At 46.9% G+C, this 16829-nt stretch overlaps 1 protein-coding gene across 7 annotated transcripts in view; it reads right to left on the reverse strand.

The window, feature by feature from the left end:
- The window catches only part of NIN (ninein), a 99382-nt gene extending 83028 nt beyond the window's left edge, over positions 1–16354 (reverse strand). For all 7 annotated transcript variants that reach the window (XM_046008168.1, XM_046008167.1, XM_046008173.1 and 4 more), the window contains exons 1-3: positions 16201–16354; positions 15680–15733; positions 7146–7349 (exon numbers count right to left, since the gene is read on the reverse strand). In XM_046008168.1, coding sequence (XP_045864124.1) covers positions 7146–7328 — 183 coding nt within the window. In that variant the 5' untranslated portion in view covers positions 7329–7349; positions 15680–15733; positions 16201–16354. The remainder of the gene's footprint in view (positions 1–7145; positions 7350–15679; positions 15734–16200) is intronic.
- Positions 16355–16829: the final 475 nt, after the last annotated feature.

Below are 16829 nucleotides of genomic sequence, written 5' to 3' on the forward strand. Positions count from 1 at the left end.
ATAGAGGCAGGTGACTGCCATTTTCTGACAATGCTCATGAATACTGATGTGGTGGAAAAGCCCCTGAGGGCACATCCCAGAACCCAAACGTTAATAAATGCCCTCTATTGTGAAGAAATGTGCACCAGTGGGCTCACTAAGCTCAGTAACTGGAATTTTTAAGTACCATTTTTCTCCTCCAAGGGAGCTTTGCTGTTGCCTTATGTTAAAATTTAGAAATCTTCACAAATATACAATCCAATTAAATCTCATGCGGTAACAAGCCTCCAAGCTGTGCTTCCCCGGGTTGGTACCCCCTCATTTGAATAATAATTGCTGCCATTCATTTTACAAGCATTCCTCTATCTTGTATGCCTCAAAGGGCAGTTTGCAGCAATGGGAAAATTACCTGACGGACTAAAAACACACATGACATTTAAACTAAATTAACAGAAGACCAGTCAAGTCTGATTTTTTGTCATGTGTCACCCCGCCTAATAGAAATTTACCTCATCATCTTTCCTCTCCACATTTTATTCGAATGCTTTTTTAGAAACACAATTTGCCTTTCTGAAGAAAGAAAGTAAGCATGGCGTAAGAAACAAATGTTACTTCAAACCACACATGCACACACACACACAAACCCTGTAACAGGAAGTAGAATAAGGAACTTAACGTTGCATAAAATTGTCTCCTGCAATCATGGAGATGAAATACAGAGTTTCCACATGTGTGCAGGCAGCACTTCAAACAGCCCCAGGATGAGAGGCTCAAGCCAAGTGTTCAACCAAGTGATCTTATTAAACGAGACAAAGGCCTGCGTAACTATCACCACACCAAGGAGGTTCGGATCTCCTAATACAAAGGGAAATCGATGAAAGAACACTCCACACATGAAGGGGTAGCTGCCACGGGAAGAGAAAATTGGAAATTTCCAGAAGGTCACCGTGCAGAAAAATGATGTGCACAGCATTATGCAAAAGAGAAAGGATACAGATAAAGAGACACAGTTTCATAATGAAAGACATCGTTGTGAAATGTCTGATTCTAAGTAACACACTCAGGTTATTGTAGTCATTTACTGCAGACAATGTGAAGAGAGGCAAAGGTGAGTCCAAACCTAGAGCAAACGTTTGAGGGCGTACTCCAAGAGTGAGCCAAGGAGCCCTGCCTACAGATGGAAACAGATGCAAACCACGGCCACACAAGAGAATTTCTAGCAAATCCATTCTCCACGCCTAGGAGCTTTCTCAGGAAATCATTACTGGGAAGCCACTATTTATCAAAGACCCATTCTGGGTATGTAAGGGAGGGAGGGAGGAGAGAAGCATACAGGCCGACCTAGAACATGGTAGTGACCTGTGTGCCTGGCTCTAGGATAAGTCTTTGACACACACAATCCAATTCAACCCTCATCACAATCTCGTAAAGAGGGGCGCCTGGGTGGCTTATTCGTTAAGCCTCTGCCTTCAGCCTAGGTCATGATCCCAGGGTCCTGGGGTCAGCCCTGCATTGGGGGGTCAGTTCCCTGCTCAGCGGGAAGTCTGCTTCTCCCTCTCCCACTCCCCCTGCCTGTGTTCTCTCTCTCGCTGTCTCTCTGTCAAATAAATAAGTAAAATCTTAATTAAAAAATTTGTAAAGAGGGTATTATTTTTCCCATTTTACAGATGAGGAAATTGAGGCTCAGACTACTTAAGATAACATGCCCATAGGGCTAAAAAACGGCAAGAATCAGTACTTGAATCTGGGGCTGACTTCAAAGACTGTGCTCTAATCCTATACTGTCTTGATGTGGTGCTAGCGGTGATGGGGGTGTGGGTGGGGGTGGGGTGTGGAGAATGAGATCCTTTCTTGCCTATATCTGGAGTCTGAGGAGGCTGTGAAGACATGCACTCAAATTCAAGGATGGAGAATTTGGGTTCCTATCCTGCTGCTGCCTGAAATGAGTTGGAGAGGCCAATGTACTTTTCCAATTCTGGGTTCCAAGGTTTCTCTGTCATACAGATGAACACTGAAGTCTAAACTCCGTGATGGACACTAAAGAATTGTAAGTCCCCTCTGTCCAAACAAGAAGCTACTCATAAGAGAATCAGTGGGATACTGCAGAAATCAAACTGGCGGTCTGGACTATACTTTCTCCAGAGAAAGAGGCAGTCATCACTGAAATCAAGCAGGTAGGAGAGAACAGCCTTTCCGCACTTGTTCCCACCTCCAGCCCTCCCCTTGCTCTGGCTTCCCATTAGACTCAATAGTTCTAAGAGGCTCGAGGTTTGCAGCATGCAAAATCGAAGTTAATTTTGCAATGAGTTTGACAACAAAGTATTAATACAGAGTAGAAGCAAGTCTTGCAGCCTCGTAGTCAAAATGACTTTTTTTTTTTTTTTTTTTTTTAAGAATGTCTTCTTGTCTGTAACTGAGAACCACTGGCCCTTCGGAGTTCAAGTCAACCCCAATGGATACTGTTGTAAAGGAAGGGAGTGATGGTTTACAGAGTCACAAGACCAAATGGGAATGAGATAATACTCCCCTCCCCATTTCAGGTTAAACTATGGTGGCTAAACAGTAAGATACAGCAACTTTCAGACATTGAATAAGAGATGCAATGAGAAATGCTTGCCACCATTTCCTCCAATGCATTTAAAAAGCCTCAGATCAATACTACGAAACAGAAGCATGAACGTGGGGTAGTTGTAAATAGACACTATTTGATGATCAAGCACAATTTTGCACATGGAGAACAAGCCCAGATAATCACAACCAGAAAGTACTTCTGTACTTCTGATTTACTTTTCAAAGGGTTAAAATATGTATAAGAGAAAGAAATCTTAAAAAGCTTTTAGGGAACTGGAAACAAATAAACAAATCCACCATATGAAATTAATCACGATATTCATAAAAGAACTCCCAAGCACTTTAAAATGAAAGGTAGGAAAAGTGAGCTAAATCATATATTTGTAAAGCTATAAGATTTTAACACCAAAAATTCCAAAGTGCCTTTGATGACCAAAGTCCACACACCTATGGGACTCTTTGGAAGTCAGCTGTGGGTTCTGCTACCAGGTGGCTTGTTCAGATTCTAACCCGTGCCAAGGGCATGGAGCACCTCAGCATCCAGATTCCCATCAAAGAGCACAGCAAGGAAACTCCTTAGAATCTCAGGGAGCTGTTATATCTCAAAGTTGCTATATTCCTCAAGTAAAGGAAAATGCATTTTTTAAAACTGATACGACAGCTTCAGTAAAACCAAGGTAGACTATCATAGTTATGTCCTAATTTCTAATAAAAGAGAGAGGCATATGACAACATTTAATTTAAAAGACACATTTAAGAGACAAAGCAGATGAACAGAGGGGAAGGGAAGGAAAAATAAAATAAAAACAGAGAGAGAGACAAACCATAAGAGACTCTTAACTATAGGGAACAAACAGGGCCTCGGGAGGGGAAGTGGGTGGGTTATGGGGTAACAGGGGGATGGGCATTAAGAGGGGCACGTGATATGATGAGCCCTGGGTGTTACATGCAACTGAAGCAGCCCAAACTCTACCCTGAAGCTAATAATACACATTATATATTAACTAATTTGAATTTTTAAAAAAATAACAAAAATAAAAGACAAAAAAGAGGAAGCACTAGGACCAATATCAGTTGCTTAGATGAAAACTTGGTTCCATAAAAGAGCTAATGCTGTTATGTTTTCTTATATGTTTGTAGTATCTGCTCTCAGGGCTGTTCAGCTGGGGATGCCTGGGTGCTCAGACAGTTGGGCTTGTGCCTTCAGCTGGGGTCGTGATCTCGGGGTCCTGGGGCAGAGCCCCAGGCTGGGCTCCCCAGCAGGGAATCTGCTTCTCCCTTTCCCTCTGCTCCTCCCCTCCCAGGCTCGAACTCTCCCACCCATGCCCTCTTTCTCAAATACATAAAACCTTTAAAACAAACAAACAAACAAACAAAGGGACTATTCGGCTGCAGGTAAACATTAGCTGACCAGACTAAAAGTTCTTCAGTGTCTTCAGGAGTCCCTGGGTCTTGGAATCCCACCCACCTGACAGGTGCTTAACTGAGGACAAAGATATGGATAGAGCTCTTTTGATAACCAGCAGGAAACACCCACTGTTGTCCTGCTTCTTTCAAATCAGTGATCCACAATCTTCAGGCATTTCAAATCCTTAACTAGTGAGCACCATACTCAGGGGAATATGACTTCAAGTTATAAAGCCAGATCAGAGAGATGAATTGAAACCAATTGGGGTGGGGGGCGTCTGGGTGGCTCAGTGGGTTAAAGCCTCTGCCTTCAGCTCAGGTCATGATTCCAGGGTCCTGGGATCAAGCCACGCATCCAGCTCTCTGCTCAGCAGGGAGTCTGCTTCCCCCCCCCCCACACCGCACCTCTGCCTGCCTCTCTGCCTACTTGTGATCCCTCTCTGTCAAATAAATAAATAATTGGGTTTTTTTAAGTAAAAAAAAAAACTTTTTTAAGTAAAAAAAAGAAAGAAAGAAAGAAAGGAAAAAGAAACCTGATTTGGGGGTAGATGGCCTAGGAGTAAAATGCATGAAAATGGCGAGTCAATGAGTCAATTTCAGTTACCTTTCTCAACAACTGTCAAAAGAAACATTAGACCTTAAAAAAAACCCAAAAACCCAGGAAGTTTTACAGATGGATTTGGAAATTAAAAAACAGAAAATATTCATTTTCTTATTGAGGAGGGCAATGCCTTTTATTTCTTTTTCAAGAAAAAAATGATTAATTCAGCCTGATTCCAACAAGGGTAAACTTGGGAAGTTTTGTTTCATTTAGAAATTATACTCATTAATACTTAAAGATACAATTAAACCCTAAGCCTCCAGGAAGCTGTTGGATACTACTGTACCCAAAAGCCAATTTAGTGGAAAACCTTAGTCTATGACAAACATAAGTAAGTTGCACCTCCACAGACTAACAGAAAGCCTGACATGCGGGACCCTTCATTATGTATTTGTTGAATTACTGAATAGTTGAATATATTGAGATTTGTCATGCTACTATTTTCTTCTCCTTATTTATGAAACCAAACTGCAAACCCATACAAGTTTTTCTATAAATACCATCTAAAGAGAACAAAGGTGACTGGCATTGGAAACAACATATAATTTTACAACTTAAGCTCCATACTAATAGATCAAGAATGTGTTACCGCTTAGAATTCCTCAGTAAAGTGTAAGGAATTTTTTTCCTTATAATTTAAAATTATAGACCATATAGAGTATCTTACCAACATATGGCCAAGTTTATGTGATCATCTGAGGAGAATAATTTCAGTTTCATAAAAAATGCAAATCGAACAGGAGTGCATTAATTCATGCCAACCCTGCTCTCCAGACAGTCCCCAGGGACCTCCCACATGAAATCAACATGCATCTATCTATTTAACTTTTATCACTGGCTCACTAAGTAAATATCAGGCTCTAGACCACTTAGGTATTCATTATTCATAGGCAAATAGCAAACGGAAAAAGCAGGCTGATAGTGTCAAGTCGTTAACAAATCAATCGATAACTGTTCCCCTGCTTTAGTTTGCCGAATGGTTGGGGGGGGGGGCAGCGTGCGAACATGGGCAACATCTGGAGAGGGAAAATGTGAACGCGCTGCCAAGTCTCGGTCTGTTAACAGAGGGCTGTGTATTTACGCGGACTTGGAGACAACGTCCCGAGGAAGCCTCAGGTTGTACCAGCTCTTCCCAGGCTTTCATCAGCCTTGAAACAACATATCCACTCTTAATACTCCGCCTTTTCCCCCAGGACCACAGTGGGAAACTCGGCTCCCCTGACTCCCCTGGGTCCCCAAGGTGTCCGGGATTGAGACAGAACAAAAACACATCTGAAAGCATTACATTACGTGGGGGGTGGGGGTGGGGGCAAATGACTTCATCCTCAAACCTCTCATTGCTAAGGCTTCCGAAACAAGGTTTCCAGCACTTTTTAGAGTCCACAAGAGCTAGTCCCCACTCCCAGAGTGACCAAGAATGGTTCCAGTTTTGTAAAACACCTCACATTTGTTTTTCTTTAAGAGGAAGCCCTGTTGGCCACGACATTCATAGTGCCAAGCCCCTGAGAACAGCATCCTTTGTACAGTAATTTCAGGATAATCGCTACTCCTGTCTCGTGTCGCAGACAGCCAATACATGGTACTGTCTCTGAGGTCACTTAACCAAATTGTCAACTCAAAGTCAGTGAAAATGAAATGAAGAAAAGGAAATTCAGTCACCAGAATAAAGTTGAATTTCACAACTCCTTCCTCAGTTTGCACCATGTGATAAAAACCATTGTCCACGAAGTGTCATCGATGATAACAGCAGAGCTCAGAAAGCGTTCGCCATTTTCCCCCTCATCCATTCTAACAACCAACAGCAAGACTCAACTCAAAGCCGTACAAATGATGCTCTTAATTAGAATTATGAAAACTGAAGGCAATGGGAGGTTGAGACAGATCGAGCACCCTTCCCACTAACAGTAGGAGTTAAAAAGGCCCCTTCCCACCCTGTACTCATTCCTGTGACTTGGTTTGTGGGGACCACAGGACTATTTGTTGTCAAATGCAGAAGTTACCACCAGCACACACTCGCATATCCCTACTGAAGTCGTGCTGGGTTTTAAATGAACCTGCCCTGTATTTACTAACCCTCCTGTCATATTTCCCAGGTGAAAGGTTTAATTAATCCTTCACCCTAGAAGCAATCTGCACAAGAAATAGCTTTATTGGGAGTAAAAGTCAGAGCAGCAAACTGTTCATCCTGTGAGTAGCAATTTTCTTAACTCTGTTTTCCTGTTCTTCAAGGGAAACCTCGGTCCCCTCCCTCTGCCCCCGTGATGATGAATGCTAAGTCCACAGAATGATCCACCATGAACAAGAGTTGGAAAATGAGCTCCTATTGCCTCTTTTCCTCCCTTCATCTAAGATGCTCTGGGCACACGTACACTCCAGAGCACAGATTCGAGCAGGCCCTCCATAGCAAACCACACTGCTGGTCCCGCCCATTATATTTTCTCTTTCTGTTTATCAGGTTAACAGCTCCGGGCACACACAGCCAGGATGTGAGAGGCAGGTCGCCACACGTGCTCTCCCCCTACCCAGCCCCCCTCCCCACAGAAGCCGCACCCACTTCCATCCGCCTGCCTTCTTCCCCAGACCTTACCCTGCCCAAGAGGTTGTCCTGAAGCAGCGTCTCCTGGAGCACCGGGGCCACCTCCTCCAAGCTCAACATGTGGCAAAGGTCGGTGAGTTCTTCCTGCCCCAGGGACCCGGTGCCCGTGGTGTCAAAACTGTCGAACAGCTCCTTGAGTCGGGCCTCATGCTGGTCCTGTTCCACCTCATCCATCCCATAGCCCACGGCGCTCACCTGTGTGGGACAGAGACAAGGGGGGTCGTGGCAGCCCCCGGGGCTGGCCGACTGGGACCTTGGTGGAAGCCGGCAGGAGAGGCGATGCTGTACCCCGCCGCCCCTCCCCGCCTCCCCCCAGCGAGATTGCGGGGCTCTCCTGGAGCCAGCCCTGGCCAGTTGAGCTTCCATGGCCACTGCCACCAGGGCCCCAGCCACAGGTTCGGTCATGCGGGGTAGCGTGACCAGAAGGAGGGGGTCTCCTCTCCTGCCTGGTCCTTGGGCGAGCGGCCGGTCCCAAACTCAAGACCGAAAGCAGTTCTCTATCAGCTCGTCTGGCCCTGGACTTACAGTGAAAGTCCACCCCGGACACTCAGTCCTTTCCAACTAACCGGTAGTACCCACAGCTTCCACGTAAATCGGCGAGCTGTGGACCACCTGCCCAGATGTCGCACCCCACTCCTGGGATGGGGCTATCTAGTTCCCCTTCGTTGAGCCTAGATGCCCCCCACCATAGTCAGCCTGCAGGCAAGCAGCCAGAGAGGCGCCAGGCAAACCACCTCCCTGTTTACAGGAGGCACAATGCCTTTTACACAAGTTCCTCAAAAAGCAGTGCAATTAACTTCCTTGGAGCAATTACTTAAGGTGTGATGGGAAGAGTATTCCCTGAAGCTCACTTTAGCCCCCGGGAGTTTTAGGTAATGCCTAGTTGCCTAGAGAAAGGGGAAAACACTACTCCCAGCTTTCAGATGGGGAGGTTCAGAGGAGCCGCAGACCACACGAATCCTACAGTGTCAGGGAGCCTCCCCCATCCAGACCACCTCCTGTCTGCACACCTGGTTCATCTGTCTTCCATCCTTCCAACCCCATTTCTCCACCTTCTGTGGGATCAGTGGAAATGTGGACTCAGGATTAACTCAGAATCACTTCTGCTAAAAATATACATCATTAAATTCTCAGTCCCTCATATATTAACAGTCAAATCTTCGGGAGTGGGGTTGCTGGCACAATAATTCATTTTTAACGTGGTGGGGCTTCCAATGAAAGCCTGAAATGAGCCCATCAGAAGCTACCCTCACCCGGATGCAATGGAAGCCAAACACAACATCGCCCTCAAGACGGTGACCTCAGCCATCTGAAACCAGGCTCTCAGAACCAGCCCCAGGACCATAAAAAGCAGCACTTGCAAAAATATTCTTATCTTGCCATTACGTTTTTTACTACGCTAAAAAAGACATAACAGGACGTCTAGTCTAACAAAACTTTATTTAAAATTTTACGTGTACAGGACAGCCTTCTTCACTCTATGTGCACCGCTGCACAGCAGACTTCTGGCATGGTTTCATCTTGCACAGTGGAAACTATACCCTCTGCAGAGCCACGTCCCACCACCCCCTTCCCCAGCCCCTGGCAATCCTCACTCTAGTTTTAAAAGCAGCACCTTTAACTAATAAAAGCCCTGAGTAAGAGAACTCTCTAACTTAGAGGTGATGTTTGTTCATAGAGCAGATGGGAAACACGGGCAATGTACAAGTTCAGGTGTGGAATGTGGCCAGAACTGAAAATGAGAGAGGCTCCCAGGACCCATCAGTGCTGCTCTCTCTCCCCCACAGACAGCTGTCCAGAACAGCACGAGCTCACACAGAGCCGTGACCATCCCAAGAGTTTCAGCAGAACTGGATGGACTCAAGGTGGATTCAAATAGCTCAACCACTCCTCGGTTTTCACTGAGGTCACTCCTTAAAGCAAAGGAGCACCACTTATGTCCAGGCTGCTGCTCTGGGTGTGTGTGTTGGGGGTGAGGCGGTGAGATGGGGGTTCTTCTCCTAATTATCAGCTTTTCTATTACTAAGGTGCTGCTGGCTCTGGCTGTCTTCCCAGAGTTGGTCTGTTGGGTTAACTAATCACCATGCAAATGTTTTCACAATTAAGTTGAGAGTGCTATATAAACATGAGAGCGCCAGAAAAGAAACACCAAGGTGTTAATGCAAAGCCACCAAAGTTAGGGATTTAGACAAGGCCAATGCCTGGCTCCTGAGATTCACTTACAGTCAGCCAGCCCGTTTGCTGTCGGCTGAGAGCTGAGAACCACACCCCGCCCCCCCCCCCCCCCCCGCCCCTGGGTGCTCTGGAGTTTTCGGGGCTTTCATACCTCTTCAGTACCCCTACCCGGGCTACAATCTGACTAATGTCATAAAAGGCAGTCTATTCTGCTTTCACTTGATTTTGCTTATTTAAAAAAAAAAAAAAAACCTCAAAAGCGAAAGAATTCTAACATTTCCTCTTTTTTAAACTATTTTTAAGGCATGGGGATTGGTTCATTTAGACCAATGAAAGAGGGGCATAAAACTCCTAACACACTGAGAAATCCTATCTTACTTATCCACAGCTGTGAATCTGATAAGCTATCATGCCCTGTCTTCCGGAGGTCATTTGGACTTTTGCTAAAGCAAATCTCTTTCACTTTTTTTTTTTTTAAATCTCTTTATTTCATCTTCCTTCTTCCCAAGACACTGTGATTTGGAAAACATTCTTTTGACTGAAGCGGGAAAACAGTCCCAACTCTGAGGAACAAATGAGCATACGGAAACATCCAAACGGTGTTGCATATGGTGACAAGTTGTCAGATCTCGTTTGGCACAGAATGCCTTTTTACTGGTTGATATTATCCCCCAAATGTTCATGAGTAATTTCATGTGCAAGAATTTTTTCCCCCTGCTTGGCAGAAATTTCCTTCAGGACAAGGTCCACAACTCATTTCTTTTATATCCTCCCCCAAATGCATAGTACAGTCTGTTCCTCACACCAGAGACTCAGTAAACACCAAGGACTGACTTAGTGTAGGGAGATCCCTTGAGCGGAAACTTCCCCTGGATGAGAGTGACATAATGAGCACAGGAAGACTTTGAAATGCCTATTTCTTCCAAAAGCACACCTCTCCTTCCCCCATCCAACGCGTTCTTCAAAGGCATTTTCAGTCTTAGATGTACCTACGCAGAAGTAGAAGCCAGGACCTCCTCCCAAACTATAGCATCCAGAACCATCTGGAGTTGGATTAAGGAGTTAGTGATTAAGCCAATGGAGTCATAAACTTCAGCTGCATTTGGGTTTTTTGTTGTTGTTGTTGTTGTTTGGGGGGGGGGGCGGTTATAGGATGTGACTTTGGAGGAGAGTCGGTACTAAAACACTTTCCAAGTCCCCTTGTTTATAAAATGGGAATAATAATACCCATCTAGAAGGGCTATCCTGGGGGTTAAAGAGGGCAAGCAAGTGACAGGATAAGCCCAGAGAAAGTTGATACAAGAGGGGAATTGAGAAAGCAACCATGAAAATAGAAACAACTGACCAAGGAAGAATAAACTGAAGAAAGGTAACTTACAAGTCAACCAATGATGGATCTGCCTTCAAGGAGCAGAGCAGAAGCTGCAGAGTGCCTTCCAGACAGCGAGAACGCACAGGGCAGGGAGCAGGACTATAAACAATATTATACTACTAACGGGGCAACGGGTATGGCTCAGGGCTACCTCCATCTTTAAAGGCAGATTACTGATAAATTTAACATCAAACAAGAGCAGAAAGGCTGAAATACAGTTGGGACTTAAGATGAAACTTTTTTTTTTAACTTCTTGTTATCTACTAGAAGTCTGGCCTATGCTGAGTACTTTACATAAATGAGCTCATTTAATCCTTCTAATTCTTTAAAGTAGACCTCACATTCCCATTTAAGATGTAAACATTGGGGCTTGGTGAAATGAAGCAACTTGTCCAAGGAGAGAGTGCTAATACGGGGGTGGAACTGAGATCTGAATTCTGGTCTGACTCTAAATCAGACCCTCTCTCAGGGCTATGCGTGCACACAGAACACAGGAACAGGACGACTGAAAGGACATCACGTCAAATCCCTTATCTCCACCTTCATGTGTTAATCAGCTAGACTCTGAGTACCAGGAAAACCTGATGGCCACAAACTCCTCCCAGTCGGAGTGGGGGGAAGGGTGGGGATTCTCCCTGCCTACAGCTCTAATCCGTTTATTGAATAATTAGAGCCTATAAGGCACTAGAGATATACGGAATAAGCACTCTTTTTTTCCAAAGCAGCTTTGGAATTTAGGGCAAGGAGGAAATATATATATATAATTATATATATATAATTATATATATATATATATTTTTTTTTTAATAAAAATGATCGGAAGAGCCCCGTATTTTCCAACAGCAGGCCTGGTCCAGAAATTGATCATTGTTAAATTACTCCCTCAAAATATTCAAGTATGTCTAATCTGTGCCATCAGTGCTTTCCAGAGTTAAAGACTAATGGACACCCACCAGTGATAGAAATCTTCCTCAGAGATGAAGAACATTGGGTTTTGAGTGACAAACCCTCCTTCAAATCACAAAGAAAAATTCCAGTTTTATAAAGCCCCCCCCCCCCACCCTGGCCAAGCCGAGGCCTCTCTTCACCTGCTACCTTCCCCATCACACTGACAGAAGCCTTCACAGTTCCTCTGGAATAGAAGGGCCAGAGTGGGCAGTATTTGGGAGTTCTAACTAGGGACGGTTAAATAAGAGGCAGATGCACAGAGCCATTTATCAAAACATTTACCACCCAATAAGCACCCATAATGAGAACTATTTGGAGCGTTTTCCCTCCAAATAACTCAAAACAAGGCTGCCAAAATGCGTAGACCAGGACGGGGATGTCCATCACAGTCTGTGCTACTGTGTGCTACTCAGCAACCCCGGCTGATCAGCGAAATCAGCGCCACCTGGAACTGGGAAACACACAGGTGAGGAGCCGCTGGAATAATGAAGTCCCCAACATAAGGCCACCATGAAGTGGCTATGCGAACTTCTGAACTTTCCGGCATGCAGGGTACAGAAAGGAGCTTGTAAGAATGACATCCCAGCCAAAGGGGACGTCTGTTCTGGGCCAGAGGGAGTGAAAAAGGGACAAAGTCTGGCAAGGGAAAACCAAATAATAAATGAGCACAATGCCAGAGCCCCTAGTCCAGGCCTTTTATTTCCCTCCAGATGGTCCAGCAGCTGAACAGCTATGTGGAATGTCTGGATGCCCCTCTTGGCTCAGCCGCTTTCCTTGGGTATCACAATAGATACTTTTAGGTTTGTGTTCAGACATAGCTGCTGGGGATCCACAGACCAGGCAGTGACCACCAAGTGACTAATTTAGTTACTTTATAACTAAAGTGGTCAACATGGAAAAACTCTTTTCATTCACTTTTCATTCACGCCATTAGCTTTCACCATTTGGCAAGTCGGAGCCTCATAATGCCAATGATCAAATTAAAATGTTTCTTTTTCTTCTCTCTCTTTTTTTTTCTTTTTGCAACCACTCTAATTACAAAGATTTCCATTCTTAACATTTGGATTCATTTCAGTATAAAACGAAATAGTGACAAGAATAAATTCAAGTTGAGCGAAAGCTTAATAGAAAAAGCGACTATTTACATATCTATATAGGATATTTCTGCCAGAAACCACAGCTGCTCATCACAACGACTCCTGTCAGGTAGCCTCCTCTCGGCTCTGACAGTACCTCATTCCTAGCTGGATACCACAGGTACCCGAGTATCACCAGGAATAAAGTCACGGGATAAAGATACAACAGTATCTTTAAACATAAAAGTTTAAATGCCACTACACAGAAACAAAAATGACATCACACTTATTTGAAAGACAATAACTACCTTGGTTAACTACACTATTAAAAAATTTAACCAAGGACGTTCTCCTAGCATTTATTCTAAAACGTTAAAAAAAAGTTTTAGTATGTGACTATCCTGAACCATGTGCCAAACCCAAGCTTTTGTTAAACCTAACAGTGAGGTGGATTACCAATCAAGTAGTTAACTCAGGGTAGCTGGAGGAAAAAAATCATTAGCCTCGCACATTGTGGAGTCAATAACCTGTAATCAGCTACTAAGTAAAATTATAGAAGCAGAAAACAGAGCTCCATGTTTGTTACTTTCTTAAAAGAGACTGCTCATAACCACTTGCACTCCTTGAGCCATATTTACTGGAATTAATTCAGAATGCCTGCAGCTAGGGGCACAGTCCCCCCCCCCCCCCCGAGAATTTCTTTTCCCACCTATAAACAATGTTTTCTCAACTTTGTATCTTATGTGAATGGTAGGACATAAATACTTTGTAACTGTTCCATTCCAAAGCTTCAATAAATGATTAACTGCTGATATACATTGCAACAAAGAAGTGTCCTAATTTAAAAAAAAAGTTGCTCACTTGCATATTCCCATAATCTTTTTAAAATTCTATTTTATTTATAAATAAGAGAAAAACATCTTTTTGCAAGCCTTGGTTTCTCCACAAGTTCCTGCCCAACAGATGTAAGCTCAATAGCCAGAATTCAAACCACATAATTTATTGGCTTACAGATGAATTGGCATCTATAAAAATAAACCTCCTGAAAAGGCTTTAGGCTGCTTGAATCCAGCTAACTTGCCAACCCTTTATCAACGTGAGACTGATAAAATGTATTTTCATTATCAACACAAAATGGAAGCATCAAGACTGGTGAAATGTTAGTTTAGAAAGTCATTTGCAGTGACATTTAAAACAATTTATTTTAACATTTGACTTATGATAAGAATATTGCCCATTAAATTAAGGTTGGCTGTTCAGAATTCACTGGGGCCCTCTTCTCCCACTCTGTGACAGTCAACATCGTTTGATACGAAGGGTCATCGCATATCTAAAGTGAAAAAAGATGAAGAAAGAAACCAGGCCATTCTGCGCAAGTGCCTATTAAAATGACTGATCCTTGACATTTTTAAATGTGAAGACTGTGCCTCTGATGGCGTTCTTTCCACTGCCCCTGTAAAGCCTTCTCCTGCCTTGGCTATATCTTTATTGATGCCCGACCCATTTGGAACATCTATAAGTCCTTCCCTTTATCTCTACTGCAGTTCAGAATGGTTTCCCCTGCAGAATCACCAGGGAACAGGTGAAAATAAATCTGTAAACGAACTCCCCAGGAGTTCACTTCACCTCCCCAAGAACACTGACAACAGCTGAAGAGACAACAAACTGCTTCTCTGCCAGCCTGTAACGTTACTTTTACACACAGTCTGGAAATCACAACCCCCCTCCCCACCCCAACTCCAGAGCCAGTTATCTGCCAATATTTCAGGTCATCCACTAATATGCTAGCCACTAGAGAAGATTCAAGACAAAATTAAGCTGACACAGGAAAAATATATTTCCTTGTAGAATGGCAAGCCTCAGGAAACAAGCAGACATAAATTTCTGTCAAGCTATTAAAGGGAGCCCCACTGAGAAATCCTCCATGGCCTCAGGAGCTCGGCTCATATGCCGGTATGGACTTTACCAGGATTTTAATCCTAAAAAGATACTATGGCAGTCACAAAAGACAACTAGGCTATCTGATTTGATTTCATAAATTAAGAGTTAAGTTGTATGGCAAGTCCACCTCAGGAATTCCGCTGCCCCTGTTGAGTAAAGAAGGCCCGGTTCTCATAACAGCTAAGTTGTCGAAACAAGGTACAGGGTAGAGCAATCTTTACACCCCCAATTTTCTGTGCTCCTTGACCCCGGTTTGTCAGGGCTGGGACTAGGAAAACGCCTCTTTCTGTGTCTCTCAACTTCACAGAAAGAGCCTTCTGCAGTCAAGTGTTTCCATCAGCTTTGTCCTTTTGTCAGGGACCGGTGTGGTAGTCGCAGAAGCCCAGCATTGGGAATCCTGGAAGCTTCTCCCGCAGCACGCCACATTTCCACTCCACTGGTCTGGCGATCAAGGCTTTCAGGCAACAACCGCGTGTCATTTGGTCCTTTTCTCCTTAGTTTTTGCTCACTGCACTGGGAAAGTCTTGCTATATGAGTTCCCCCCGCCTCCGCCTTCTGAGATGCCCCCCTTTAAGGGCCCCAAACAGCTCTCCGCTGCTCAGACAGCCCAGGCTTATCATCTCGGGCTTCCCCAGACAGGTTTCTCTTCCGCGGCTCCATCACGAGGCTGCCTTGGTGGCACAAGGCAACAGCACCACCACCCTTTCTGCTCCCTCCCGGGGTCAAGTCCGCTCCTGGGTCTACACACAGAAGCGGCTTTCAGCCGCCGCTGGCGGGCCGGGACCGCGGGGGCGGCGGAGCAGCCCAGACCCAGCAGCGCAGCTGGGCGGAGAGGCGGAGGTGCGGCCGGGGGGGGGGGGGGTGGGGGGCGCGAGCGCGCCGCCCGAATCCCCGGGCAACCTGTGATGCCGATGCGTCTCCGACCTGTCTGCCCGTTGCACCCCCAGAAACCTCAAACACCCCATTGTGTCCCCAGGCGGCACGCCGCCTCGGCCCCCGCCGTCCTCGCCTACCTTCTGGCGGCCTCTCCGTTGCGCCCGCACCGCCGGCCGCCCGCCTCCAGTGCTCTGCAAAGCGAAGGAGGACGCTTTGTTAGGGCTCAAGAAGCGGGACAATACTTCGCAGCCGGCGCCGTGGTTCCCGGCTAGCGTCCTTCAAAAGGACGCGACTGGGGACCGGCGCGAGCGTCATTTCCATATGTAAGGAGCCAGCGCGTACAAAAGCGCGGCTCTCGGGGGCTGCGGCGCGCATCCTCCCCGCCCGCGGGCCCGCCCCCCGGCAGCGCAGCCCGCGCCTCCAGGACCGGCCCCTCCTCCAGCCCGTGAAGCCGCCCCCTCCCCGCCTTGTCCCCCGGGGGCGCCCCGCGCGCAGGGACAGCTCCCGCTCGGGCCCCGAAGGGGAAGCCCCAGCCCGTCCCGGTGCGGGGTCCGCCCTGGGCGCGCAGGGCCCTGCCGACGGCGCGGGGGCGGCGTGAGGCCTCCGCGCACCCCCAGGCCGCGGGGCCGGGGACCCCGGGAGCGGGATCCTCGCTTACCGCGTTCCGGGGCTCAAGCGCCCGGCGCCGCCGCGGGGACCATGGTCGCGGGCGCACTCAGGGCTTGGAGGCGGCGGCAGCGGGACAGCCGCGCCCAGCGCGCTCGGCTCCCCGCTCGGCCGCGGCCACCCGGAGCTTTGGACGCCGGGGAGGAAGGGCCAGGCCCGCGCGGGGAGGAGGAGCCAGGGCGACGCCGGGCCGGGCGCGGCTCCTCCTCCGCGGCCCGCGGCGCTGGGGGCGGCCCCGGGAGGAGCGCCGAGCGGTGTCCCGGCCCCTACGGGGTCCTTCCCCCCAGGCCCCACCTCGACGCTGACTGCGCCCCGGCTCCCGGGGACTGCTCAGGTCGCGGGAACACAGCCCCGGTCCCGGCTTGGCTGCTGCGTGACGCTGGGGTGGTCGCTTTGGAGATTTGAACTTGGAAAAGCCAGGGTTCGCGGGGTGCAGGTGGAAGAGGTCGCCGCCGAGCAGGGGCTAGCGCGTCCACCCCGCGACCCCCCTGCCTTCTAGCCTCTCCTTCCAAACCCACCCGCTCTCACTCGACTGCCCCTAGGACTCCCAGCCAGCCAGGTCTCCGTGTGGAGGAAAGGCCTCCTCCTCCAGCCGCGGGACCTTAAGGTAGAGACTCAGGT

The sequence above is a fragment of the Meles meles genome, chromosome 6, assembly GCF_922984935.1.
Source record: "Meles meles chromosome 6, mMelMel3.1 paternal haplotype, whole genome shotgun sequence".
NCBI lineage: Eukaryota > Metazoa > Chordata > Mammalia > Carnivora > Mustelidae > Meles > Meles meles.